This window comes from Oncorhynchus tshawytscha, linkage group LG16, assembly GCF_018296145.1.
Source record: "Oncorhynchus tshawytscha isolate Ot180627B linkage group LG16, Otsh_v2.0, whole genome shotgun sequence".
Taxonomy (NCBI): Eukaryota; Metazoa; Chordata; class Actinopteri; order Salmoniformes; family Salmonidae; genus Oncorhynchus; species Oncorhynchus tshawytscha.
The window spans coordinates 52,983,803-53,009,811 of record NC_056444.1 but is presented as its reverse complement, the minus strand read 5'-3'; the positions used below and the strand labels follow the sequence as shown (position 1 = coordinate 53,009,811).

Here is a 26,009-nt window from a genome sequence, read left to right as displayed (position 1 = left end):
TCGTAAGAGTAGGGGTGTTAACCCCGGTGTCCTAGCTAAATTCCCAGTCTGGCCCTCAAACCATCATGGTCACCTAATAATCCCCAGTTTACAATTGGCTCATTCATCCCCCCCCTCTCCCCTGTTCTCATTTGCAGCAATGACCTGGGGAATAGTTACGTGTTCTCAGTCAATTTACCTGGTAAAATAACGGATAAATACATTTTTTTTTTTTAAATACAGTTTGCGATGACAACGAATTAAAATGCCAGGGAGGAGTTATTGCGACAGGGTAGGATCTAGTGTTGATATTTGGAGCCTATAAGCTTTGGCTACATTGCATGTTTTCTCTTAGCTACTTCATGTAGCTAACATGTTCTTGCTTTGCATATTCCTCTTTGTTTTAGAAGATACTGTTGCACAAACGACATGCTGATTTAGGTCTACACCATCAGACTGTATTAGCTTGCTATGTTTGCTCTTACTCAGTACATTTATTAGCTAGCTATTAGCATTAGCGGCTCACAAGATTTAGGGCAACTTGGAAAAGACAAACTAGCAGTGTCATTATAGAACGCTAGTGGATTTATATTAAGAAGTAAAGTGAAAACCGCATTGTGCTGCATTGACCATGCAGACTGAACGCAAGTGTCGTGGTTGAGGAACATCAAATGCATTCCTTGAGTGACAGGGGACGTAGCTAGATCTGTGTGCAAAGCGGCGCGGCGAGAGATGACTCAAGTTTATTTAACTAGGCAAGTCAGTTAAACATTCTTATTTACAATGATGGCCTAGGAACAGTGGGTTAACTGCCTTGTTCAGAAGCAGAACGACTTATTTTTTTACCTAGTCAAGGATTCGATCTAGAAACCTTTCGGTTACTGGCCCAACTCTCTAACCGCTAGGCTACCTGCCGCCCCAAGTAGCGAAGTAAAGTACACATGGCGTATCACATTTTAACAAACCAAACATTCAAATACCGGTATAGAAGGTAAAGTAAAAATCCAAACCATCAATTTCTGGTGTATCATAAAATACAGTATACCGCCCAGCCCTGAAGTAATACATCATTGGCCTTACTAGCTTAGCTAATTTTGTTTTGATTTATTTGAATGCTTTCCTGGCTCACATTTAGTGTAGTCAACTGTGGTATTTTCATTAATGTGCACTCTGAGATAGTGGAACACACACGTTATTACCACCTTATGCCTTTTTTTGAAAGTGAGAAAATGATGTAAAAACAGTTTGTCATCTCCAATATCGGTTCACGACCAAATAAAATCAATGCCCTCCACCCACCCAAGTCTTTTAGATCTGTTCATTATGACATGGTTTTTCGAACTGGGTCCTGGTCCCCCCCCACTTATTATTTTTCTCTAGCACTGATTTTCAAATAACCAACCCATCAACAAGCTTTGATTATTTGAATCCGCTGTGTTGTGCTAGGTCAAAACCCAAAATGTGCACCTTGGGAGGCCCAAGGATGGAGTTTGGGGAAACCCTGTATTATGACATGTTTATCAGTCTCAGCAATCAAAAGATCACAAGCTCCATTTTCAGGGCAGCACTAAGAGGTCAATTACAACCTTTGCACAATGCTGCTGCTGGCTGCGCTTGGAATATTCTCCATGTAACTGCTTTTGCGGTTCTTATTAAACAGCTGCTCCGGTACAGTAGCTCTTATGGTTAGAGAGGGAAGGGAACAGTTATTCATGTGTTCTGTTCTCGACAGGTTTTTCGACGACCTTGAAAGGCGTCACCATGACAACGTGGTGATCCGGGACATCAGCGACATAGTGCAGAACCACGCCGCCCACCACTTTGAGCCCTACATCGTGTACTGCTCCAACGAGACCTTCCAGCAGAGGACGCTGCAGAAGCTGCTGTGAGTAGGGGACAAATTAAGGGCCTTTTCGAATACTTCAGAAATGCATCCTTCATGTACAGATCTATAAGAGATTGAGAGTACACCCATCCATTCAAACTAATTCAGCTCTGTGATTACATCAAGTAAGGTTGAAAATAAGTATGCATTTCTGATGTAATCGAACTGGGCCAATAACAGAAACCCTGATTTTTAAAATAATTTTAACATGCATCCCTTTGTCCTCCTTTCCGTAATCAAATCACCAAATCTAAATGGAAATCAAGTTTTCCACTACGTAGGTTATACCAATCCAGTCATGTCCGATTAGTGATTGGGCTAAATATTAAAGGATAATGCAATGTTGATATGATTCAAACATTGCTTATATTGGCTTCCTTCATCTTCTCTCCGTGTGTGTGTGTGTGTGTGTGTGTGTGTGTGTCTCTCTCAGAACGAGCAACACTGCTTTTAAGGAGGTGCTGAAACGGATTGAGGGGAGTGGCGAGTCCCAAGGCCTGCCCATGATCTCCTTCCTCATCCTTCCAATGCAGAGAGTCACCCGGCTGCCGCTGCTATTAGATGTAAGTCCCTCACGATTCCTCTGATGGGAGTCAACAGGTGAATCCCAAAAGTCTGTCTTGATTCCTCACATCCTCCTTTTCAAAACGTCAAGGGTAAGCGAGGAGAAAATTAGGTATTTTCCTCTGATCTTGTAATGTCCCTTAAGGAGAGTGCTCCGTGAGATTCAAACATTGCTGAATTGCTATGACACACTGCAGAGAGGCCTTGGGCGCACCCTAATGGAGAGATTTGACCCCAGACCAATAATAGTCGAAGCCCTGCCACTGGTATAGGAAAGGGTTCTCCAACTCCAGACCTGGAGAGTGCTGCTGGGTCTGCAGGCTTTTGCGCAACACCAACACTCATTATTCAACTAGTTGATTATTTGAAACCGATGCGTTAGTGTTGGGCTGGAATGAATTCCTGTACATCCACAGGGCCAGCATTAGAAACCCCTGTTGTAGATGGATTGGGGATCCGTACGGAGAGGAGTCTCTCGTCGACGTGACCCGACTAGGCTATTACTATAGGTCCTAGAGGTATTCATTGTTCTATAAGCAGATTCCCAGGGTAAACCAGTTGCGATGTCTGGTATCCAGGGATTGAAATCCAGACGGGCAATTGTAGGTGGTTCTGTAGTATTTGGGAGCACCTCCCTTCCCCAACATCATCCATCTCTCTCTCCCACCCAGACGATCTGTCAGAAAACTCCAGACACAACGGCGGAGCACTTTGCTGCAGTGTGGGCCCTGAAGGCCATCAGTAAGGTAGGCTGCTCCACAAACCCTGCATATTCATGCGTCCGTCCTCCAACATTTCTAAATGTCGACCTTTTTGAACACTTCACAGGGCCGGAAACGGGCATCCATTTTGATTTATACATCGAACTTAATCGCGCATGGTGTATTGTTGGTATGTTGCAGTACTGCTACAGCTGTACCCTGGTGCTGTAGCAACTTACAATGCATTCGGAAAGTATTCAGACCCCTTGACTTTTTCCACATTTTGTTACGTTACAGCCTTATTCTAAAATTGATTGAATTGTTTTTGTTCTCCTCAATGTACACAAATGGGTATTTAGACATTTTTGCAATTCATTACAAATAAACTGAAATTACATTTACATAAGTATTCAGACTCTTTACTCAGTAATTTGTTGAAGCACCTTTGGCAGCGACTTCAACCTCAAGTATTCTTGGGTATGACTCTACAAGCTTGGCACACCTGTATTTGGGGAATTTCTTCCATTCTTCTCTGCAGATCCTCTCAAGCTCTCAGGTTGGATGGGGAGCATCGCTGCACAGCTATTTGCAGGTCTCTCCAGAGATGTTGAAGTCCGGGCTCTGGCTGGGCCGCTCAATGATTTTCAGAAACTTGTCCTGAAGCCACTGTGTGCTTAGTGTTGTTGTCCTGTTGGAAGGTGAACCTTTGCCCCAGTGAGGTCCTGAGCACTCTGGAGCAAGTTCTCTGTACTTTGCTCTGTTCCTCTTTCCCTCGTTCCTGACTAGTCTCCCAGTCCCTGCCGCTGAAAAACATCCCCACAGCATGATGCTGCCACCACCATGCTTCACCGTAGGGATGGTGCCAGGTTTCCTCCAGATGTGACGCTTGACATTCAGGCCAAAGAGTTCAATCTTAGTTTCGTCAGACCAGAGAATCTTGTTTTCATGATAAGTTCTTTAGGTGCCTTTTTGGCAATCTCTAAGCGGGCTGTCATTTACTGAGTGGCTTCCATCTGGCTACTCTACCATAAAGGCCTGATTGGTGGAGTGCTGCAGAGATGGGAGAACCTTCCAGAAGGACTACCATCTCCACAGAGGAGCTCTGTCAGTGACCATCAGGTTCTTGGTCACCTCCCTGACCAAGGCTCTTCTCCTCCGATTGCTCAGTTTGGTCGGGCGGCCAGCTCTAGGAAGAGTCTTGGTGGTTCCAAACTTCTTCCATTTAAGAATGATGGAGGCCGTTATTTTCTTGGACCTTCAATGCTGCATACATTTTTTTGGTACCTTTCTCCAGATCTGTGCCTTGACACAATCCTTTCTCTGAGCTCTATAGACAATTCCTTCAACCTCATGACCTGATTTTTGCTCTGACATTGCACTGTGGGACCTTTTTATATAGACAGGTGTGTTTGTGTGCCTTTCCAAATCATGTCTAATCAATTGAATTTACCACAGATGGACTCAAAGTTCTGGAAACATCTCAAAGATGATCAATGGAAACCGGATGCACATTAGCTCCATTTTAAGTCTCATAGTAAAGGGTCTGAATACTTATGTAAATCTATTTCTGTTAATAAAGTGGCAAAAAAAATCTAAACCTGTTTTTGTGTTGTCATTATGAGATATTGTGTGTAGATTGAGCTTTTATTTAATCAACTCAGCAAATAAAGAAACGACCCTGCCTTTCAAAGATAATTTGTAAAAATCCCAAACTTCAGATCTTCATTGTAAAGGGTTTAAACACTGTTCCCCATGCTTGTTCAATTAACCATAAACAATTAATGAACATGCACCTATGGAATGGTCGTTAGTGTCTTAACGACTTACAGACGGTAGGCAATTAGGTCACAGTTATGAAAACTTAGGACACTAAATAGGCCTTTCTGCTGACTCTGAAAATCACAAAAAAAGATGCCCAGGCTGCAAGGAGGCATGAGGACGACAGATGTAGCCAGGGCAATAAATTGCAATGTCTGTACTGTGAGACGCCTAAGACAGCGCTACAAGATGGCCAGCCGATCATCCTCGCAGTGGCAGACCACGTGTAACAGATGCACAGGATGGGTACGTCCGAACATCACACCTGCGGGACAGATACAGGATGGCAACAACTGCCCGAGTTACACCAGGAACGCACAATCCCTCCATCAGTGCTCAGACTGTCCGCAATAGGCTGGACTGAGGGCTTGTAGGCCTGTTCTAAGGCAGGTCCTCACCGGCAACGACGTTGCCAATGGCCTCAAGCCCGCCATCGCTGTACCAGGCAGGACTGGCAAAAAGTGCTTTCCACTGACAAGTTGCGGTTTTGCCTCACCGGAGGTGATGGTCGGATTCACGTTTATTGTCGACGGAATGAGCGTTACACTGAGGCCTGTACTCTGGAGCAGGATCGATGTAGAGGGTCCGTCATGGTCCGGACATTTAAAAAATATATTTTTTTTTTAACCTTTTTTTTTTATTTAACTAGGCAAGTCAGTTAAGAACAAATGCTTTTCAATAACGGCCTAGGAACAGCCTTGTTCAGGGGCAGAACAATGTCCAGGAACTTGCAGGTGCCTTGTTACCCCGCTCTTCCACCATCTCACAGCAAGAACTGGCTAATATGGTGCAGTCCATGAGATGCACTGCAGTACTTAATGCAGCTGGTGGCCACACCAGATACTGTTACTTTTGATTTTGACCCCACCCCCTTTGTTCAGGGACACATTATTCCATTTGTTAGTCACATCTGTGGAACTTGTTCAGTTTGTCTCAGTTGTTGAGTCTTGTTATGGTCATAAATATTTACACAGTAAGTTTGCTGAAAATTAACACCGTTGACATTGAAGACATGACTTTTATTTGCTGAGTTTACATTTCAGAATAAGGCTGTAATGTAACAGTGGAAAAAGTCAAGGTCTGAATTCGCATTACATTTCCTTTGCTGTGTGTTGGATTACTGAGCATTGTGCAACCAAAATAGATCTGTAAATAAAATAACTTTTGTTATATGTGTTCTCATCCCATCAGTTGGTGAATAGCTGCAACAACGGAGCAAGGCGAATGGAGAGGACGGAACAGATGTACACTATTCAGAAGCAGATGGAGTTTGGCAAGATCAAGGTACAGCCAAGCAGACCTTCACTCACAGCACTACATTTCAAGATAATTTTTTGTTGTCTTTTTTACAAATTTATTTCTACTTATTATTTGATCCATTTTATTTTAAATGTTTTATGACCGAGTGTACTTTTTATTTAAAAAATAATCCTGAATCTGTCCTCAGCCTTTCCCACTGGTGTCGTCATCACGGTGGCTGCAGAAGCGCGGGGAGCTCGCCGTCTGCACTGAGGAGCTCAGTATCTTCTGGAAGGCCTTCAGCCACAGGAGCTACTACCTGTTCCTCTTCAACGACGTGCTCATCGTCACCAAAAAGAAGAGGTGAGAGAGCGAGCCTCAGCCTCTGACAATACCATTCTTTATGGGCTGAGATCAAACTGCACTCAACTTTTAATGTCAGCGCAATGTGGTTCGATTTTAATTCTGGCCTCCGTCCATAACACATTTGTCCCAAGGCGTATTTTAGCAACATGGTTACGTACAACAGACAAATTACATTTTGATGTAGCAGAATAAGCTCTTATGCTTGTTTCGCACTCACATCCAACTCATTCATTTGAAGAGGAGTCATTAATCTGCTGTCCTTCAATTTAAGCCAGTGGAGACTGAGGTCATGATCTCTGGGGGGGTTGAGTAGGGCCAGCTGCGACCTGTCATGGAAGGTAAGAGAGTATGGACGAAGGGAAAATGTTGCTGCGCATTCCTGGGATTCCTAGAACCCCAATACACCATGTCTGTTCAGCAGACTCCAGTCAGCGTGTGTGTCCATGTGCCTGAGTTAGGAGGCTATATCCATGTCAATGGTGAGAGGAAGCGATATGCCAGTGTGTTGGTGTCATGTTCAAAACTGTAAGATGGCCTCAAGACACAATCTTCTTCAGGTCACAATGACTGTCTAGAGAAGCCTGGTCCCAGATCTGTTTGTGCTTTTGCCTACTTTGTAGTCATGCCAACTGTTGGATCTTACAGCAAGACAATAACCCCAAGCACAAATCAAAATCCACAAATTGTTATTTGACCACAAAATCAAAATTTTGTAATGGCAATCTGTCTCTGGACTTGTACCCCAATTGAAAACCTAAGGTTTTAATTGAAGAGGGCAGTTTCATAAGAGCAGAGGAAGGATGTCAAGGATCTGGAAATATTCTGTATGGCGGAATGTTCTAATTTCAACAATATCTTCTCTAATCTCTCAACCTTTTAGCAAAAGTCTGTTTTTATCCTCGTGAGGGGAGGGTGCTAGAGTATTGAAAAGGGGTGGCCCCCCTTTTTTTGTTTGACTTATGAAATTGTATTAGTATAAGAAAATAAATTGCATACAATATAGCTCAGTATTTTTATTTTTTTTGCCCCATCTTTATCAAGGGTGCCAATAATTATAGACCTGACTGTATACAGTACCAGTCAAGTTTGGACACCTACTCATTCAAGATGTTTTAAAAAAAAAAAAAAAAAAACGTTTTGTAGAATAATAGTGAAGACAAACTATGAAATAACACATGGACTCATGTCGTAACCAAAAAATTGTTTAACAAATCAAAATATATTTTATATTTGAGTAGCCACCCTTTCCCTTTGACAGCTTTGCACACTGTTGGCCTTCTCTCAACCAGCTTCATTAGGTAGTCCTTAATGAATTTGAGCCAATCAGTTGTAGGTTTGGAATACAGAAGATAGCCCTATTTGGTAAAATACCAAGTCCATATTATGGCAAGAACAGCGCAAATAAGCAAAGAAACGACAGTCCATTACTTTAAGACATGAAGATCAGTCAATATTTCAAAACTTTGAAAGTTTCTTCAAGTGCAGTCGCAAAAACCATCAAGCACTATGATGAAACTGGCTCTCATGAGGCCAGCCACAAGAAATGAGGACCCAGTGTTACCTCTGCTGCAGAGGATGTTCATTAGTTAACTGCACCTCAGATTGCAGCCCAAATAAATGCTTCAGAGTTCAAGTAACAGACACATCTCAACATCAACTGTTGATAGGAGACTATGTGAATCACAGCCTACACAGCCTTCATGGTGGAATTGCTGCAAAGAAACCAGTACTAAAGGACACCAATAAGAAGAGACTTGCTTGGGCCAAGAAACACGAGCAATGGACATTAGACCAATGGAGATCTGTGCTTTGGTTTTGAGTCCTAATTTGAGATTTTTGGTTCCAACCGTCATCTTTGTGAGACGCAGAGTAGGTGAACGGATGATCTACACATGTGGTGCGATGGTGTCGGGGTGCTTTGCTGGTGACACTCAGTGATTTATTTAGAATTCAAGGCACACTCAACCAGCATGGCTACCACATCATTCTGCAGCGATACACCATCCCATCTGGGCTTTGCACTGTGGACAATGACCCAAAAAGGTTTATTTGACCAAGCAGAGTGATGGGGTGCTGCAACCTGGCCTCCACAATCACCTGACCTCAACCCAATTGGGATGAGTTTGACCGCAGAGTAAAGGAAAAGCAGCCAACAAGTGCTCAGCATCTGTGGGAACTCCTTCAAGAATGTTGGAAAAGCATTCCAGGTGACTACCTCATGAAGCTGGTTGAGAGAATGCCAATAGGGTGGAGACTTTGAAGAATCAAATATATATTGATTCACCACTTTTTTGACCATGATTCCATGTGATATTTCAGAGTTTTGTCTCAGCCTGTTAGTCTACAATGCAGAAAATTGTTAAAAATTATGAAACCCTTGAATGAGTTGGTGTCCCAACTTTTGACTGGTACTGTATGTGGTGATATTATACATGTACAGGAAATGTTTCAAACGCGAACATGTAATTGGTGTGTGTCCAGTGAAGAGAGCTATGTGGTGATGGACTATGCCACGCTGGTGAATGTGGAGGTGGAATCGGCGGAGGAGCTGGAGGGACGGACATCACCACCTGCCAAGGGAGGCGCCGCCCACCTGTCTCTGCGGCTGCTGATGTCAAGAAACAGCGAGGGGAGACCAGAGGAGATTGCTCTGGTCGCTGAGTCCAGGTATCACTAGCTCTTTGACTCTCATTCAGTCCAATACGTGTCAACAACTTTACAATTTACAGGCATGTATGGGTCATTTAAAAAAAAAAAGCCTTAAGGCTTATGTTATCAAAATTGTATTTAGTCAGGATCATCATAAGGCGGTTGCTCATAAGTCTTAAAGCATATACAGTGTATTCGGAAAGTACTCAGACCCCTTTTTCCACATTTTGTTACATTTACAGCCTTATTCTAAGATGGATTTAATAAATAATTTCCTCATCAATCTACACACACACTACCCCATAATGACAAAGCAAAAACAGTTTTTTAGGAAAGGGGGGTACCTAGTCAGTTGTCCAACTGAAATGGTTCTTCCGCATTTAACCCAACCCCCCTCTGAATCAGAGGTGTGGGGGGCTTTTTTAGAAATGTTTGCAAATGTATTCCAACAAAACAAACACCTTACTTACATAAGTATTCAGATCCTTTGCTATGAGACTTGCAATTGAGCTCCGGTGCATCCTGTTTCCATTGATCATCCTTGATGTTTCTACAACTTGATTGGAGTCCACCTGTTGTAAATGGAACTGACTGGACATGATTTGGAAAGGCACACCCCTGTCTACATAAAGTCCAACAGCTGACAGTGCATGTCAGAGCAAAAACCAAGCCATGAGGTTGAAGGAATTGTCTGTTGGGCTCAGTGACAGGATTGTGTCAAGGCACAGATCTGGAGAAAGGTACCAAAAAATGTATGCAGCATTGAAGGTCCCCAAGAACACAATGGCCTCCATTCTTAAATGAAAAAGTTTGGAACCACCAAGACTCTTCATAGAGCTGGCCGCCCAGCCAAACTGAGCAATTGGGGGAGAAGGGCCTTGGACAGGGAGGTGGCCAAGAACCTGATGGTCACTCTGACAGCGCTCCAGAGTTCCTCTGTGGAGATGGTTGGTCTCCTGGAAGGTTCTCCCATCTCTGCAGCATTCCACCAATCTGACTTTTATGGTAGTGGCCAGACGGAAGCCACTCTTCAGTAAAAAGCACATGACAGCCCGCTTGAAGTTTGCCAAAAGGCATCTTAAGGACTCTGACCATGAGAAACAAGATTCTCTGTTTTGATGAAACCAAGATTGAACTCTTTGGCCTGAATACCAAGCGTCACATCTGGAAACCTGGCACCATCCCTACAGTGAAGCATGGTGGCAGCATGCTGTGGGGATGTTTTTCAGCAGCAGGGACTGGGAGACTAGTCAGGATTGAGGGATAGCTTAACGGAGCAAAGTACAGAAGGATCCTTGAGGAAAACTTGCTCCGGACCGCTGACTGGGGTGAAGGTTCACATTCCAACATGACAACGACCCTAAGCACACAGCCAAGACAACACAGGAGAGGCTTGGGGACAAGTCTCTGAATGTCCTTGAGTGGCCCAGCCAGAGCACGGACTTGAAACCGATCGAACATCTCTGGAGACACCTGAAAATGGCTGCGCAGCGATGCTCCCCATCCAGCTATGTAGACTTGAATTTCATCACTTCCCGTTGTGCGTGGAAGCGCTCTGTTTTGTTTGTTTAAAAGTATATTGGAAAGTTCTTGGTAGCTACCTAGCTTCTATTGGTTCTCTTGATGCAGTTGGCATCAGTTTTCCAGTGATCCTGCTGACTAAGGACGGGTCTGAGGAGCTATTTGGCATCGCTGCTAGCTAGCTGGACGTCAAGCTAGTGTGGTGGTCTTGAACATAGCCCACGACGCGGTTAGCCATTGTGGCTGGGACCACAGATTGTCCTGGTTTTTGTGACTGTAGATCCCTGATGTTTTCAATTTTCCCTGTGACCTGCCCTGTCTGGAACTGCGAGGAGTAACAGCCTAACATACGTTGCTAGCTACCATGACACAGAACAAAGCTGGCGGGAGTACCGTTGAGGACAGTGCCAGTGGTGTCTCTCCGACACGTGAAGGATCTTTTTAAATGAACAAAGAGACCTATAAGCAGTTGTTACAAGAAAATAGTTTCAAGTGTTTTGTTCAAATACTCGTGGATTCTACTAATAAAAGAATGGACGACCTGACTAGAGGTCCAGGACCTGAAGAGCAGTTTGCAGTTCTCCCAAGGTCAGCACCACGAGTTGAAATAGGAGAACGGCAAGATGACAGCAATCTGTAAGTCATTTTAGAGAGGACAAGATAATATAAATCATAAGACGGTTATGTATATTCTTCTGTATATCAAATTATATATACATGAACTTAAAGACTCAGACATTAGTTAGAATCTAAATCTCGAGGGACAATGAAGGCGAAACAACATGGTTGTGGACGGAATTGCAGAATCTTCACATGAGACCTGGATGGAGTCTGAGGACAAAGTGAGGGAAATGATCTCTGAGAAATTGAAGATGGACCACAGGAAGATTGAGGTGGAGCATGCCCACAGGATTGGAAAACCCACCACCGGCCCAGGTGATAGACCCAGGGCGATAGTGGTCAAATTCCTGAGGTTCAAGAACAAGGTAGCTGTTCTGGAAAGAGCCAAGAACTTGAGAGGAATGTATATCTTCCTCAACAAGGACTGTCCTGAAGCTGTGCGCCAGAGGAAAGCACTGATCCCAGCCATGAAAGCTGCCAGAGCGTGTGGGGACATTGCTTACATCTGCGACAACCGGCTCATTGTCCATCCCTCCCTCCCAGAAGCCTGGAAGAGTTGAGAGCCAAGCCTATGGGTTCGTAACCTCAACCCCGCAGCCCACACACAAATTGATTGCTAAATGTGTGGGTTTTCTTTTTATCTTGCTTTGTCTCTGTTAAGCTATTCAGGAAAGGGCTGAAATAGCCCATATCAATATATGTAGCCTTAGCAAGTTATTGATTTCATGAACCTTGTTTCTAACATCAGAACATTCACATTAGCCATTTCTGAGACTCACTTAGATAATTAATTTGATACATCAGTAGCAATACAAGGATATAATATTTATAGAAGAGACAGAAATGCTAATGGGGGAGGAGTTGCTGTATATTTTCAGAGCCATATCCCTGTAATGCTTAGATTTTATGTTTATTGAAGTATTGTGGTTGCAGGTTCACTTGGCACATCTAAACCCTTTTTCTTTTGGGGTGTTGCTATAGGCCACCAAGTGCCAACAGTCAGTATCTAAATAATGTGTCAAATGCTTGATAGTGTATGATGTAAACAGGTCTACTTTCATGGACCTGAATAGTGACTGGTTTTCATCTAGCTGTCTGCTCAAGAGGAAGTTTCTTACTGTAACCAGTGCCTGTAATCTGGCTCAGGTTATTAATCAACCTACCAGGGTGTTTACAAACAATACAGGAACAAGATCATCCACATGTATCGATCACATCTTTACTAATGCTGCAGAACTTTGTTCTAAATCTATATCTGTACCCATTGGATGTGGTGATCACAATATAGTGACTATATCCAGGAAAGCCAAAGTTCCAACAGCTGGGCCTAAAATAGTATATAAGAGAGCATACAAAATATTTTACTGTGACTCTTATGTGGATATTAAAAATATTTGTGGGTCTGATGTGATTGAGGGGCATCCAGACACTGCACTTGATGAATTTATGAAATTGCTTCTTCCAATTATTGATTGTTAGAACTGTTAATGCATTGAGGAATTGAAAAACTATGGTTAACATCTGACTGGCTTACTTACTGCAAATTGAGATTGTGACTTAACTCAACAAAAAGAAAAGAACTGTATTATGAAGCCAAGATCAATGATATAAAGAATGATGGGAAAAAAACTTGTACTTGAAATTATGGGCAGAAAGACATTCAACTCCATATTTCATTGATGGCTTATTCATCACACAACCATTTGTTGCCAATTATTTTAATGATTATTTCCTTGGCAAACTTGGGCAGGAAATGCCCACGACAAACAGTGAGCAATTATATTCATGCATAAAAATTGTACAAAATAATGAAAGAAAAGTAGTGCAAGTTTGAATTTTGTAAAGTTAGTATAGGAGAGGTGGAAGAATCATTGACAACTTAGGCTTGGCTATAGTCGGCCACCATCCTCCGTAGCGTTCTGTCATATTTTGAATCGGAGCCTAGAGGAAAATCTTTGTCCTCAGGCCTGGAGGGAAGCCAAAGTAATTCCGCTACCCAAGAGTGGTAAAGCGGCCTTTACTGGTTCTAACAGCAGACCTATAAGCTTGCTGCCAGCTCTTAGCAAACTGCTGGAAAAATGTTTGACCAAATACAATGTTATTTCTCTGTAAACAAATTAACAGACTTTCAGCATGCTTATAGAGAAGGGCACTCGGCATGTACTGCACTGACACAAATGACTGATGATTGGTTGAAAGAAATTGATATTATTGACCATAACCTGTTGTTGAGAACTCAAGTACTATGGGTTTTCAACCTCCGGAATATAGTTGATTCAGAGCTATCTATCAAAAATAACTCAAAGGGTTTTCTTTTAATGGAAGTGTCTCTAACGTCAAACATGTGAAGTGTGGTGTACTGCAGGGTAGCTCTCTAGGCCCTCTACTCGTTTCTATTTTTACCAATGACCTGCCACTGGCACATGTCCATGTATGCTGATGATTCAACCATATACGTATCAGCAACCACAGCTAATGAAGTCACTGAAACCCTTAACAAATAGTTGCAGTCTGTTTTGGAATGGGTGGCCAGTAATAAACTAGTCCTGAACACCTCTAAAACTAAGAGCATTGTATTTGATACAAATCAGTCCTTAAGTGCTAGACCTCAGCTGAATCTGGTAATGAATGGTGTGGCGATTGAACAAGTTGGAGACTAAATTACTTGGCATTGCCTTAGATTGTAAACAGTCATGGTCAAAACATATAGATTCATGGTTGCAAAGATGGGAAGCTCTTTTTTTTGACATCACACTTCAAAAGCAAGTTCTGCAGGCTCTAGTTTAGTCTTATCTTGATTGTGTGGTCCAGTGCTGTAAGGAAAGACCTAGTTAAGCTGCAGCTGGTCCAGAACAGTGGCACATTTTGCTCTTAATTGTAATCAGAGGGCTGATATAAATACTATGCATGCCAGTCTCTCTTGGCTAAGAGTTGAGGACTGATTGCATCACTACTTTTTATAAGAAACAATGTGTTAAATCCTAAATTGTTTGCATGGTCAACTTACACACATACACACACTTATGCCACCAGGGGTCTTTTCATAGTCTCCAGAACAAATTCAAGAAAATGTACAGTATTATATAGAGCCCTTGTTGCATGGAACTTCCCCATCTCGTATTGCTCAAATAAACAGCAAACCTGGTTTTAAAAAACTGATAAAGCAACACCTCGTGGCACAGCGCCTCTGCCCTATTTGACCTACAGTTTGTATGCATTGATATGTAGGCTACGTGTGCTATAAAAAAAAATTTTTTTTAAATGTATGTAGTTTTTTGTCCTTGAGCGGTTTTTGTCTAATGATGATCTGTATTGTTTTGTGTGGACCCCAGGAAGAGTAGCTGCTACTTATATAACAGCTAATGGGGATCTTAATAAAATACCAACCTGACGGAGCTTGAGGATCTGCAGAAAAGAATGGGAGAAACTCCCCAAATACAGTTGTGCCAAGCTTGTAGCATTCCCAAGAAGACTCGAGGCTGTAATCGTCAAAGGTGCTTCAACGAAGTACTGAGTCAAGGTTCCGAATATTTATGTAAATGTGATATTTCAGTTGGTTTTTAATATATTTGCAAACATTTCTAAAAACCTGTTTAGGAGTGGAAGGGGTCTGAATACTTTCCGAATGCACTGTACCACATGTTTATAGGGATAGTTTTAGCTTAAAATTCATTAACTAGTAGTTCAGCAACATCCAGAATATTATGGCTAGCATTTTTGGAAACAAAGTGAGGTCTCACCTTATTTGGATTGTCCATCTGTAGATGTTCTACAGATGGTCATATCTGTTAAGCAACTGCTTGCTAGGGTTACGGTTAGGTTTCAAATGAGGGTCAGAGTTAAGTTCAGGGTTAGGATAGTCTGTAAAGCATCTTCACTGAAAGTGAAACTGATTATCATTCTCCTCACCCACTTTCCCCATGCTTTGGAATGCACCACTGATTCAATCAGTTTCTACGAACAATGGCGTGTTCTTTTAAATAATTTGAGTGTCTGATCTTTGTCTTAATTTCAAGGGACGACCGCGCTCGTTGGGTAAGTGCTCTCCGGGAGCACAAGCAGAACAGGACCAGTGCAGACGGTAGGATTATTAGATACAATTTACCTTGATTGATGCTGAATGGTGATGTCAGTGTTGGGGGAAACTACTCTGAAAATATAATTGACCAACTACTTCACACTGGAAGACGTTAAGCTACACTAAACCTGCCCTTAATAAAAATATAGTTCTAACTGATGTTACTTTTGGATCTAGTGATCTACTTTGTGAAAAATCAAATGTAAATCTGAAATCTCTTGATTAAATGGCAAGAGATTAATCTGGGGTCATATCTTATGTGTAATTTGGCCTTTTCAACACAAACATGTTTCAAATTTGAATTAGGCAGGTCTGATGCTGAGACATGGGTGAAGGGCAATAATACCCTATTTTATTTTTGTCAAAAAAGTAGTGGTTTATCTTGACCTCCTACATGGGAAATCAGTAAATATCTACTGAAAACACTACCAATATTTGGAATTTAATGAAACTACCACCAAGCTACTGCAAAATGTAGTTAAACTAGTAATTGAACTACATGTAGTTCACTAGTCCACCACTGGATATTGGCCATCTTTTGGCTATTTACCGTAGATAACATAAGCAGTATATCGGTTTCCAACCGTTTCTGAACTGCAGCACAACTTGATGGAATAAACTTTCCTGAGGCACACCAGTTTTCCCTTATCAAATTACTTGCAACTTTTGGCTCAAATTGAAGACCCTGATGGCATATACAATCACCCTTGATAAAGATGAGCAAAAAAGACCATGCTATAAAAATTATTGCACACTATATACAGTAGGCTCCCAGTAATTTGTGTAAACCAATGTTTTGGGATCAGTGCCTTCTGCAGGGTAATATCATGAATGCTTGACTATTTACATTAAATGGTTTTACCACGTTCTTGGTAGTTAGTCTTCTCCCATCGCTGAAACTCGTGTACGGACTTGGTAGGTGACGGTCGAGAGCCATGAGTCCTCCGAAACACGACCCTGCCAAGTCGCATTGCTTTGACACTTAACCCGGAAGCTAGCCGCACCAATGTGTCGGAGGAAACACCGTACGCGCTCTGCCCGCCACAAGGAGTCGCTAGAGCGTGATGGGTGAAGAACAGCCCGGATGGCCAAACCCTTCCCGGACGACGCTGGTCCAATTGCGCTTCGTCTCATGGGTCTCCCTGTCACGGCCAGCTGCACATAGCCTGGGATTGAACCTGGGTCTGTGGTGATGCCTTAGACCACTGCGCCACTCGGGAGGTCCTATTTTTAAATCTGACAGTTTACTCGCCATTAGTCAGGGGTGTGCGCCAGCTCATGGATTTCCACACAAAACGCTTTCAATTATTCAAATACTGAGCTACATTGTATTGGGAAGTGTTATTTTATACTAATACAATTAAAATTCAAACATGGATGTAAATTGCAACCTGTTTTTCAATACCCTCCTCTTGAAAAGGATAACATCACTTAGTACATATTGGGATCTTAGACCACAATCTTTCCAGGGCCGTACTTCGGTCTGAGCCTGTGGCCATTGTCTCCCAAAGAAAAGGCCAAAGTATTTTAGTCATCTACCAAACTTAATTGTTCCCCTAGTGGTAAATTTGTTTGCAATTTTCGTACCCATTGCCTGTTTATTTTATGAAGGTCAACCATCACCATGGAAAACAGCAGAAGGGATTTTACATGCATGGTATCCATTTCTATACCTCAGTGAAACAGGAAGCCACAATAGTTCCTTAAAGAATGTTAATGCAGATTAAATGTTTGAATTTATCTATGAATCATTACTTGTTAAACAATTTTGAGCATACAATAACATGTTTCTCTCGGGTGCCAACAATTTCAGATGTGACTAACTACATGTATCTGCTTTCCTACATTCTTTCCACTGCAATGACATTGGTTAACTTAGTGGGCCTTTTTATGGTGGTGTTTCAGGCCTGCCGCAGTACGAGGCCACCAAAGCCTACATGCCCAAGGAGCCAGATGAGCTAGGCCTGCAGCAAGCAGAGGTAGTCATCCTCCTGCAGAAAGAAGAGGGTAAGTCCTGGATAGAAACAAGTGGTCCTGGTCAAAACAAGTAACCTAGTGCTAACACTTAAGGGGCAACCTGCATCAATTTTTGGACTTGTAAATTAGTATGTACCCATTGATTTTAAAGAAATGCCTCCTGAGCTCAGCTGTCGTACCCCAAATAAGCTCGTTTTACTCAATGTTCACACTTAAATTGGTTTGAATTGAAAGTATAGCTTCACCCATGTCAGTCCTTGCATCCATAGCTCTGGCTGAATTTGTGGTTACTTCTCAAACCCCATCCCTTAGCTTTTTAGTGAAACCATGAAGTGCAGTTTGCTGCTTTAAGGCAAATAATGCATTGACTTGTCATAAGTGTCAGGATCATCTTAAATCATATTGCTAGCAAAATATCTTCCTTCCTGTTGTAGACTGGTGCCAGGGGGAGAGGATGAGGGATGGAGAGAGAGGCTGGTTTCCTGCCAGTTGTGCCACGGAGATCACCAACCGCATTGCCATGGAGAACAATGTACAGCGTATGAAGCGTCTGCGCAAGGAGACCAACGTTTAGCCAACCAACATCCCTGCCTCCATATCAGCAACAGACCTCACTTGCTTGGGCAGGAAGTAGCTGCCATGGTAGTGTTGTATGAATTTAATGTCAGTTATTCTGTAAATGTATTTCTATTTTACATTTGAAACATGCCATGGTGGTGGGACAGTGTCAGTAATGCCTTCCATCAATGTTAATTGTGATGCCTGCAAGTGCCAAATAAATATTAAAACTTGTATACATTCTTAACTACAGTATATACCCAACCAAGTCTTTGATTAATTGAAAGTGGTTGTCATGTATTTGGACAGCGCAGACCATTGGTGCAAAACAAACAGTTGAGTCCACAGTTCTCCTTTGACTTTTTATTTGAGCTTGCGTTGTTAAAATTCATGTTTGAATACATAAAAAGTTATTTAAAAATGTCAACTGACCAGATATCAAATTACTTTTAAAAACCATTTGGTGTAAAAACTTAGGACCGATTTTTAGAAAAACATCTGCCGTTTCCCAAACTTTTTTTTTTTTATAGCTGTCACAAAAATAATGGAACAAAACAGGTCTGCATAGATTCTGCAGGCAATCGGTGGTAATCTGGTCAAATTCATGGTGCAAGCTTAAGACGATCGTCAAGTCAAATCTGTTTCTTATTGCTCAGATCTTTGTTTCTTCTTGATGACAACTGTAGAGAAAAGAGGGATTGTTAAAGAAAATACATTACTGGTCCCTTTACTGCACCAGTCAACTTAAATGAATGTGCAACAGGGGCAGAGGTTGACGCCAGCATCAGACATGGCACAATGGCAGGACTAATCAGGCAGCCAGTTTGCTTTATCAAACCCATGGCATTACCTCATTCTGCCCCTGCATTGGGCGATGGAGCAGTGTCAATAGAAAGTGCAGACTGAGGCTGGCTTTAGAACGAGTGAACTGGCCCAATGGCCATCTGATGGACTTTTCCACTGAATCAGGGGTCAGACTGCCCGCAAGCAGATTTAATGCAGCCTGTGGTCCTAAAATGTGGGTTATTTATTTGATGCAACAAGAATGCATGTACTTACTCAAACATCCCTAAATTGAAATGGATCTTTAAGGAATAAGGACCCGTTTCTCCAACCTATACAATATCAATGCCAGCGTGCTTGTGGAAAAAAGTTGTGCATTTATTTGTACGTTTTACCATGAATAATCTTGCAGTCCCATATTGAATAAACTAAGCTTGACTGCATTGAAAGCTAATCCAGCATGCTTGCTGCATATTTTTAAATTCCCCCAGAAATCCGGTATGCCGAGTAGCAATGTGTGTTGGGGACTCACCCGGACGATGGTAGAGATGGTATGCCGGCAGTTTCTACTCAGCCCCGCCCTGCTCGGCCGCGGGAGCGGGCGTTTTCTCTGTAGATGGTTCGCCGTCAGTCTTGGCCTCCTTGCCATCCTGGGGCTTGCCGCCAGTCTGTGGGCGTCTGCGGCGATAGTTGAAGTTTCGGCGGTAGCGGCGTTGGCGGGGCTCCTGGTTCTCACCATCACCATCCTGGTTCTCCTTGTTTTCCCCATCGCCGTCCCGCACCGGTCTGGGACGGGGTGGACCGCCACCCCTGCTGTAGGAGTCGAGGGACACACTTTAACATCTGCCTCAAGATGGCCCGGGAATTTGAAATGTAATCACCACTAATTACATTTTTACCAGATGGAACCATTTCCTCAAGTGTGGTTACATTTCAAAGCAGAATTATATTCCAATTGTTCCTCAACTGCAATGTATGATCTTTTGCTAAATAAGACTGAACTGAGACAGGTATGCGGACACTTGAAATTAAATTCAGTCATCTTTTTTTTTACAAACATTGGCAGTAGAATGGCCTTATTGAAAAGCTCAGTGACTTTGAACATGGCACTGTCATAGCATGCAACCACCAAGTCAGCTGGTCAAATTTTTGCCCTGCTAGAGCGGCCACGGGCAACTAAGTGCTGTTATTGTGAAGTGGAAATATCTATGACCAACATCTCAGCTAGTGGTAGGCCACAAGCTTATAGAACGGGACCACAGAGTGCTGGAGTGTGTAAAAATCATCTGTCCTTGGTTGAAACGAGTAAAGAATTGTCCACAGGCTAGCAGTGCAGCATGCATTTGAGCTTAAAACAAGTGTTGGCATTCAATCATTTCTGATTAAGTTCAAATTAAATACCATGCCCACATACAGGTTCATCATTGAGGCATACTGGCAGAGCAAAAGGCCTCATTACATGGACCACAGGTGTGACAAAATAATGACACTCAAAATGGAAACAAATATTTCTCAAATTAAACAGGGTTGTTGAGGGGCACGTAAATGTGAACATGCTGAGATCAGAGGTGTTTATGCTCTCTCCATTAATTATGTCAGAGAAGAGACATGAGAAAATCATCATTTCAACAGCATTGATATTTACAAAGACTGTTTGGTTCTGGAATCATTTAACATAGTTTGGTCAATTCACCAGGGTCATGCCTTTCATAATACTTATAGGAATCATCTTGGTAAACTGTTGTAATAGGTCAGCTGCTCAATTAAGTTCTGGGTCCATTCGTGTTGAGGTTATAACCCCTTCTTGCAGCCTTGTGTCAATAAACACAACATGCGAACCTTGGTCGGAAGCCTCTGTAGTAGTTCTGTCTCATTGGTTTGTTTCCCTGGTCTGGACCTCCCTGGTTCTCGTCACCTTCGCCACCCTAAAAACAAACAAGAGTTAGTCACAGTCATGAATCACTCAAGGCTCACAAAGTCCTGACTCAACCTAGATCCGGGTCTGAAACTCACTATTGTATAGAAAGAATGTGAAAAAACAGGAAAAGATATGCTCTGATTACAGTTGACTGACAATGCTTAGCTACCATTAAATTAATTTGCCTCTGTGGGGAGACACTTCCCTGTTTTTCCAGTTTTGCACTTTTCCTGTTTTTCCAGTTTTGCCTTAGTGTGGTAGATTCTACCTATTATCTGGATAGAAAGAATCACCAGCCACTATATTAGATTTTAGTCTCTGCGCGTGTGCGATCAACAGCAGGTGTAACGCTTTGGGGTTTTTGTGACGGATTGACAGACCTATTTTAGTCAACTTGTATTGGTCTGTTGACCAATACCCTCACGGTTTAATTGTAGTCTGTTGACCAGTTGTTTGGAGACAACTTTAGGTCCTGTCAGTATATAGACCTATTTTGGTGAACCTGTATTTGTCTGTTGACTAATACACTTGAGGTTTGGTTTTGTCCGGCCAAAACCAAGTGTAGCGCGCGTGTTCGATGAGAGTGTGTATGACATCACTGGAACGGGGCCGGACTGCTTCAGGAGTGCCTGTGACAGCGTACCTCAGTCATCTCTCCGCGAGGTGCGTTGGTGTACGGGGGCCGACGGCCGTAGCGTCTACGTACAAAGTATGGGGGGTAGCGCCGTCTCCCGGGGAAGGGGGGCCTGCGCTGCTGCGGCTGCATCTCTCCTTCTGGGGCACTCTCAGCACTCTCGCGGCTCTTGCGGGGGGGGCGCTCTCCTTCACCCTCGCCGTCACTCTGGTAGTTGTCCGGGTATTCGCCGTCACGGGCTGGGCCCCTCCTGCGGGGGTACCGCCTGTATCGGTTCCGGTCAGCTGCATACTTGCTCCCCTGAACTGGGACACCCGCTGGGCCGGTCACATTGGCTGCCTCTGCTCCCTGGGAAGAGAATCAAACACACAGTTCGGACCACTGGGGGGCACACTACATAACTGAGGTACGTGATGTTAAGAGTAAATTTGCACTAAGCCGAAATCACGCAGGTATTTCCTGATCGCCAAAAATATAGTTTGCACCAAAACAAGCAAATATTGTGTAGAGAATGATTGTTCCACCAAAACCACTGAAATATATTTTCCATAACCAGAACTATTTTTTTTTCAGCTGGTGTAAGTAAAACTACACCTAAATGGGAAGCACACAGAGCAGCTCTACCACTTAGACTTGCTTTCAAAGAGAATGACAGATATATAACTCACATATTTCAAACTTTAAACATTCCCAAAATACATTAAGGCATATTAATGTATATGAGCCTGCAACTACCTTCTCCCCCTCAACCACATCAAACTCCACAGTTTCGCCATCTCCAACACTGCGAAGGTATTTCTTTGGGTTGTTTTTCTTTATGGCAGTCTAAAAGAAAAACATAGCATTTAGTTATAAACTTTTGCCATTGGGACACCAACTGCAATCTGTTTTTGACTCCTGGAAAGGGGTAAAGTTACACTATACATTACTCGATCCATGGAGAATTTTGAGCTTGTTACCTGGTGGACAAAGACGTCTTCCTTTGTGTCATTCCTTGTGATAGAAGGGGGGAAGAGATTGGTTACATTTAAGCCAATAAAAACCACTGGAATATATGTCTACTTTATAATTGAGGCTAACAGCTTTAAAACAGAACCACCTGGCTTAATTGTGACACGACAACAAGAGCATGCTATGGACAGCCAAATCTGCTTCCCAGCTTTGTAAGCAAACCAAAGCCATAATAGGATTGAGAATGTTCTTACACACACTACATATTTGCGGCTTTTGGACACGCCCAGGAGGGTGCAACATACCTGTTGATGAACCCGTAGCCATTTCTGACGTTGAACCATTTGACTGTACCCAAAACCTTAGTTGCTGAAAAAGACAAAATGTAGCAGCGTTACCAACTATAATAAATAGCCCTGCAAAGATGTACCGTGCACACTAGCTGCTTTCGTTCTCAATCAAATTACTTAAAAGGGGGAATGGGTCAAGAGCACTTCATGTGGGCAATCAAATGGCAAGACTGATAATGAAGACTACAGACAGCAACCAGGTTAGGAAAATATACTGGAAGCAAGTTATAATTAACTGTTGAGCTTTTTATAGATTCCGCCGCTAAACCCTTGGTGTTTGTCTGCCAGTTGCTATGGCATGGTCCAACGCATATTATTAGCTTGCAATAATGACCGTCCTACGTGACGAGGGTCTTATGAGGCCAGAGCTTACCAGTACTAACCTAGAAGTTCAATGTGTTCTACGCCATGTACACAACTGATCAGAGTGTGTCTGGTATAATGTGTGGCCTGGGCGGATAATCATCTGCTGCCCGGAACTAGAGATGCAAAACCATTACCCCCGTTTCAATGCGCACAAGGAAGTGCTCGAATCTTTACACGTGGTGTCGCGCCCTAAGATGCTAGCTAGCGATTTAGCAAGCAAGCTTAGCTAACTACATGGCTACTGTAGCTAACTTAGCTAGCAGATTGCCTTTGGTCTCAACCATGTGGTTGGATACGGGCCAGGATGCTTAAACCTGTTATTCAACAACTCAAATAAATACCCACATGGGCACCGAGTGAGTATTTCTTACGCGGGTGATGGGTAAGGTTTTAGGCGCGATAACAGTGAAATTGTCAGCCAAAGCTGGACAAAAGAAATGATTAGAATCCCGAACATCGAGGCGGACATTTTGGTCGCCACTATCCACTCGACATAATGGGAAGCTAGTTGGTTGGCTAGCTACTCCATCTGCAACTTAAGTTATTAACATAAAATACAAATTTGGGGAGGTGAACATTAGCTAGTTATCGAAATTTAGCAATGTAACGTTAGTAGCTAGCTGCCTTAGCACGATGGCTATCAAGAAAGCCAACCACCTAGCTAGTATGTGCACCTCCGCAAACAAAGGGATATCATACGTTTGCAATCCTGGCTCTGTGGTGCAGTCGTTGGCCTCAAATTCATTGTTCCAGCTCCCTAGAAAAGGGCTACAACTACTTTAGAAATGGAAACTGCGTAAAATACACGTTGTATAGTACCTATCCTGGGCATTGGATCTGTGTTATTTTATGTGCAACCAGTATGCTTTTTGGGGGTCCGGTAATCGGTCACGAACAAGGCCAATATAAACTATTTCACGCCATTTAGCAGAAAGGCTATCTGCGGTTGGCTAAATCACTATTAGGACAGATGCCTGAGACAGCGGATATGGAGGAAAGGCTAACTTCCAGTATTCATTACCTCGGAACTTGACTCACAGATATGGTCAGCCTACTGACTAGTAATAGTATATAAGCACCATAGTTAGTCAATTCTGACAATTTGTGTAACGTCAGCTAAGTAAAAAAACGTTACACCAACTGACATTTTGAATTGGCACTTTAGTTAACCTACATCTGATGTGAACATAACGTTCGTTTTAGTTAACGATTTCAAGCTAGCCATCCTAGTTAAGTTAGTTAACTACATTTATTTATACATAACTAGTATGCTTCATGTTGAAATCAACGTTACCGTGCCAATAAAATCTAATTTGGCATTCAATAATGTTCCACTTGGCTAACGCTATGTAGCTTAACGTTACCGATGACCTTCTTATCCCCCGCGGAAGCTGTAGCTGGCGGGCTGGGTGGGCTCTCCGAATCCACAGCAGGCTCCGGCGGTTGTTGTGTCTCGGCCTCGCTGCTCATGGTTTCTGGTTGGTAATGCCGGCGGTGGCTCTCTAGTGTATTTCCCGGTGCTAGATGGTAACCTGGGCCGGCGGTGGTGGGGGCTGCTGCCTTCGGGCTCTCAACTTTCCTCTCTCCCGTTGCCGATCGAACTGGGAGGAACGAAAAACTATGCAGTGGACTATCCCCAGCCATAGTCCCGCCCACTCTAATATAATTGGTCAATTATTTCCTCTCGATAAACGTAACAATGGGCGGATTCGATTATACTGAACCGCAGGGCACCGGTCTATGGCTCGTGACGTGAACGGGAAAGTAACGTACATATTTTTGAATTTGCCAACGACTTTTAATTGGAAAGTCACATCAAGCGTTATCATCAAAAACAATCACTTTGAAAAAAAACACAGTCCTACTCATTACTCCACGTGCTTAATTGTGCTACTTTTGTTTTGAGCAGACTTCGCTGTGGGTTTTGAGCAGGTCACCTGGCTCACGCCCGGGAGTCAGCCGATTCCAAAACGAATGCTATCAAATTTCACCCGGAGCAAAAAACGTCTACCGGGCGCTCGGGACAGATTCATAGAATCCCCTCATTGGTTGCCAGTTTTTCAGAAATATGGCTGCCCTGAAAATGAATTGGTACAAGAGAAATGATGTCGAAAACCAACACCGCCTACAAGACAGAGCCAGACCTATGAGCTAGAGCCAGACAGACGACCAAGACAGGGGATTCGATTAATCTGGCCCGGCAAAGCGAGTTTTGCACCGGGTGAAAGTTGATTTGCATACGTTTTGGAACCGGGCTGACTCAAATGGTTAAAAAAAATAAAAAAAGTTGCCCTGTTCAAAGCCCACGGCGAAATCGGCTCAAAACCAAAGTGACGTGGGAGCATGTGGAGTAATGAGTAGGATTCTGTGTTTTCACATGCAAAAGAGATAGTGTTTTTATCAAGTTATCTGCCTTCCAAATGAAAACTAGTTTGAAACATATTTTATGGAAGAGAGATGTTTCTGGAAGCTGCACCTTGATGACAACATGGCTGAGATTACTGTTCGATTTGAGAAGGCGTTCTTCCCTCACCACTTTTGTGCGTTCACGTCCCAGGCCATATACCTGTGGCACACGACTGATCATAATCGATTCCGCCCATTGTAGCTAAACAATTTTGTAAAGATACAAGTCATCATCAAACTTTGATTATTAGAAAATCAAGTGTGGCGGATGTGAAATGGCTAGCTAGTTAGCGGTGGTGCCCACTAATAGTGTTTCAGTCGGTGACGTCACTTGCTCTGAGACCTAGAAGTAGGAGTTCCCCTTGCTCTGCAAGGGCCGTGGCTTTTGTGGAGCGATGGGTAAGTGACTTCGTGAGTGACTGATGTGTGCAGAGGGTCCCTGGTTCGAGCCCAGGTTGGGGCGAGGAGAGGGACAGAAGTTATACTGTTACACTAGGGCAAAAAACTAAATGTGCACCCAAGGGGAGCCCATGGACAGAGTATGTTATTTTTAGTATTACATTGTTATTGATTACTGCACTGATTCAACTCATACAGAGGCTGGAACCCAGGACCTCTGCCTCACAAACGCACTTGACCACCCTC

The 26,009-nt window shown here is 43.0% G+C and overlaps 2 protein-coding genes across 3 annotated transcripts in view; one reads left to right on the top strand and one right to left on the bottom strand.

Annotated features, from left to right (window-relative positions):
• arhgef16 (Rho guanine nucleotide exchange factor (GEF) 16) overlaps positions 1-18,208 on the top strand; it is a 36,354-nt gene extending 18,146 nt beyond the window's left edge. The window contains exons 7-15 of the mRNA XM_024400413.2: positions 1,712-1,864; positions 2,298-2,427; positions 3,100-3,174; positions 6,139-6,231; positions 6,395-6,549; positions 9,034-9,219; positions 15,360-15,424; positions 17,327-17,428; positions 17,833-18,208. Of these exons, the coding sequence (XP_024256181.1) occupies positions 1,712-1,864; positions 2,298-2,427; positions 3,100-3,174; positions 6,139-6,231; positions 6,395-6,549; positions 9,034-9,219; positions 15,360-15,424; positions 17,327-17,428; positions 17,833-17,972 (1,099 nt within the window). The 3' untranslated portion in view covers positions 17,973-18,208. The remainder of the gene's footprint in view (positions 1-1,711; positions 1,865-2,297; positions 2,428-3,099; positions 3,175-6,138; positions 6,232-6,394; positions 6,550-9,033; positions 9,220-15,359; positions 15,425-17,326; positions 17,429-17,832) is intronic.
• A 231-nt stretch (positions 18,209-18,439) lies between these two features.
• ybx1 (Y box binding protein 1) lies at positions 18,440-24,617 on the bottom strand. Of its 2 annotated transcripts, none has more exons than XM_024400414.2 (8): positions 24,323-24,617; positions 22,548-22,611; positions 22,251-22,284; positions 22,027-22,116; positions 21,301-21,639; positions 20,579-20,664; positions 19,272-19,552; positions 18,440-18,636 (listed from the first exon to the last, which is right to left on the bottom strand). In XM_024400414.2, the coding sequence occupies exons 1-7, from the start codon at positions 24,600-24,602 to the stop codon at positions 19,306-19,308; spliced, it is 1,140 nt and encodes a 379-aa protein (XP_024256182.1). In that variant the 5' UTR covers positions 24,603-24,617; the 3' UTR covers positions 18,440-18,636; positions 19,272-19,305. The 2 variants fall into 2 exon arrangements, with proteins under 2 accessions (XP_024256182.1, XP_024256183.1); XM_024400415.2 differs by having other exon boundaries at positions 21,364-21,639.
• Positions 24,618-26,009: the final 1,392 nt, after the last annotated feature.

What these genes read in the sequence shown, in the direction of transcription:
- ybx1 (XM_024400414.2), bottom strand. Translation starts at nt 24,602, where the DNA reads ATGGCTGGGGATAGTCCACTGCATAGTTTTTCGTTCCTCCCAGTTCGA. An exon ending in AAGACGTCTTTGTCCACCAG is followed by an intron (nt 22,117 to 22,250) that starts GTAACAAGCTCA and finishes TTTTTCTTTTAG; the next exon opens with ACTGCCATAAAGAAAAACAA. An exon ending in TACAGAGGCTTCCGACCAAG is followed by an intron (nt 19,553 to 20,578) that starts GTTCGCATGTTG and finishes CGACTCCTACAG; the next exon opens with CAGGGGTGGCGGTCCACCCC.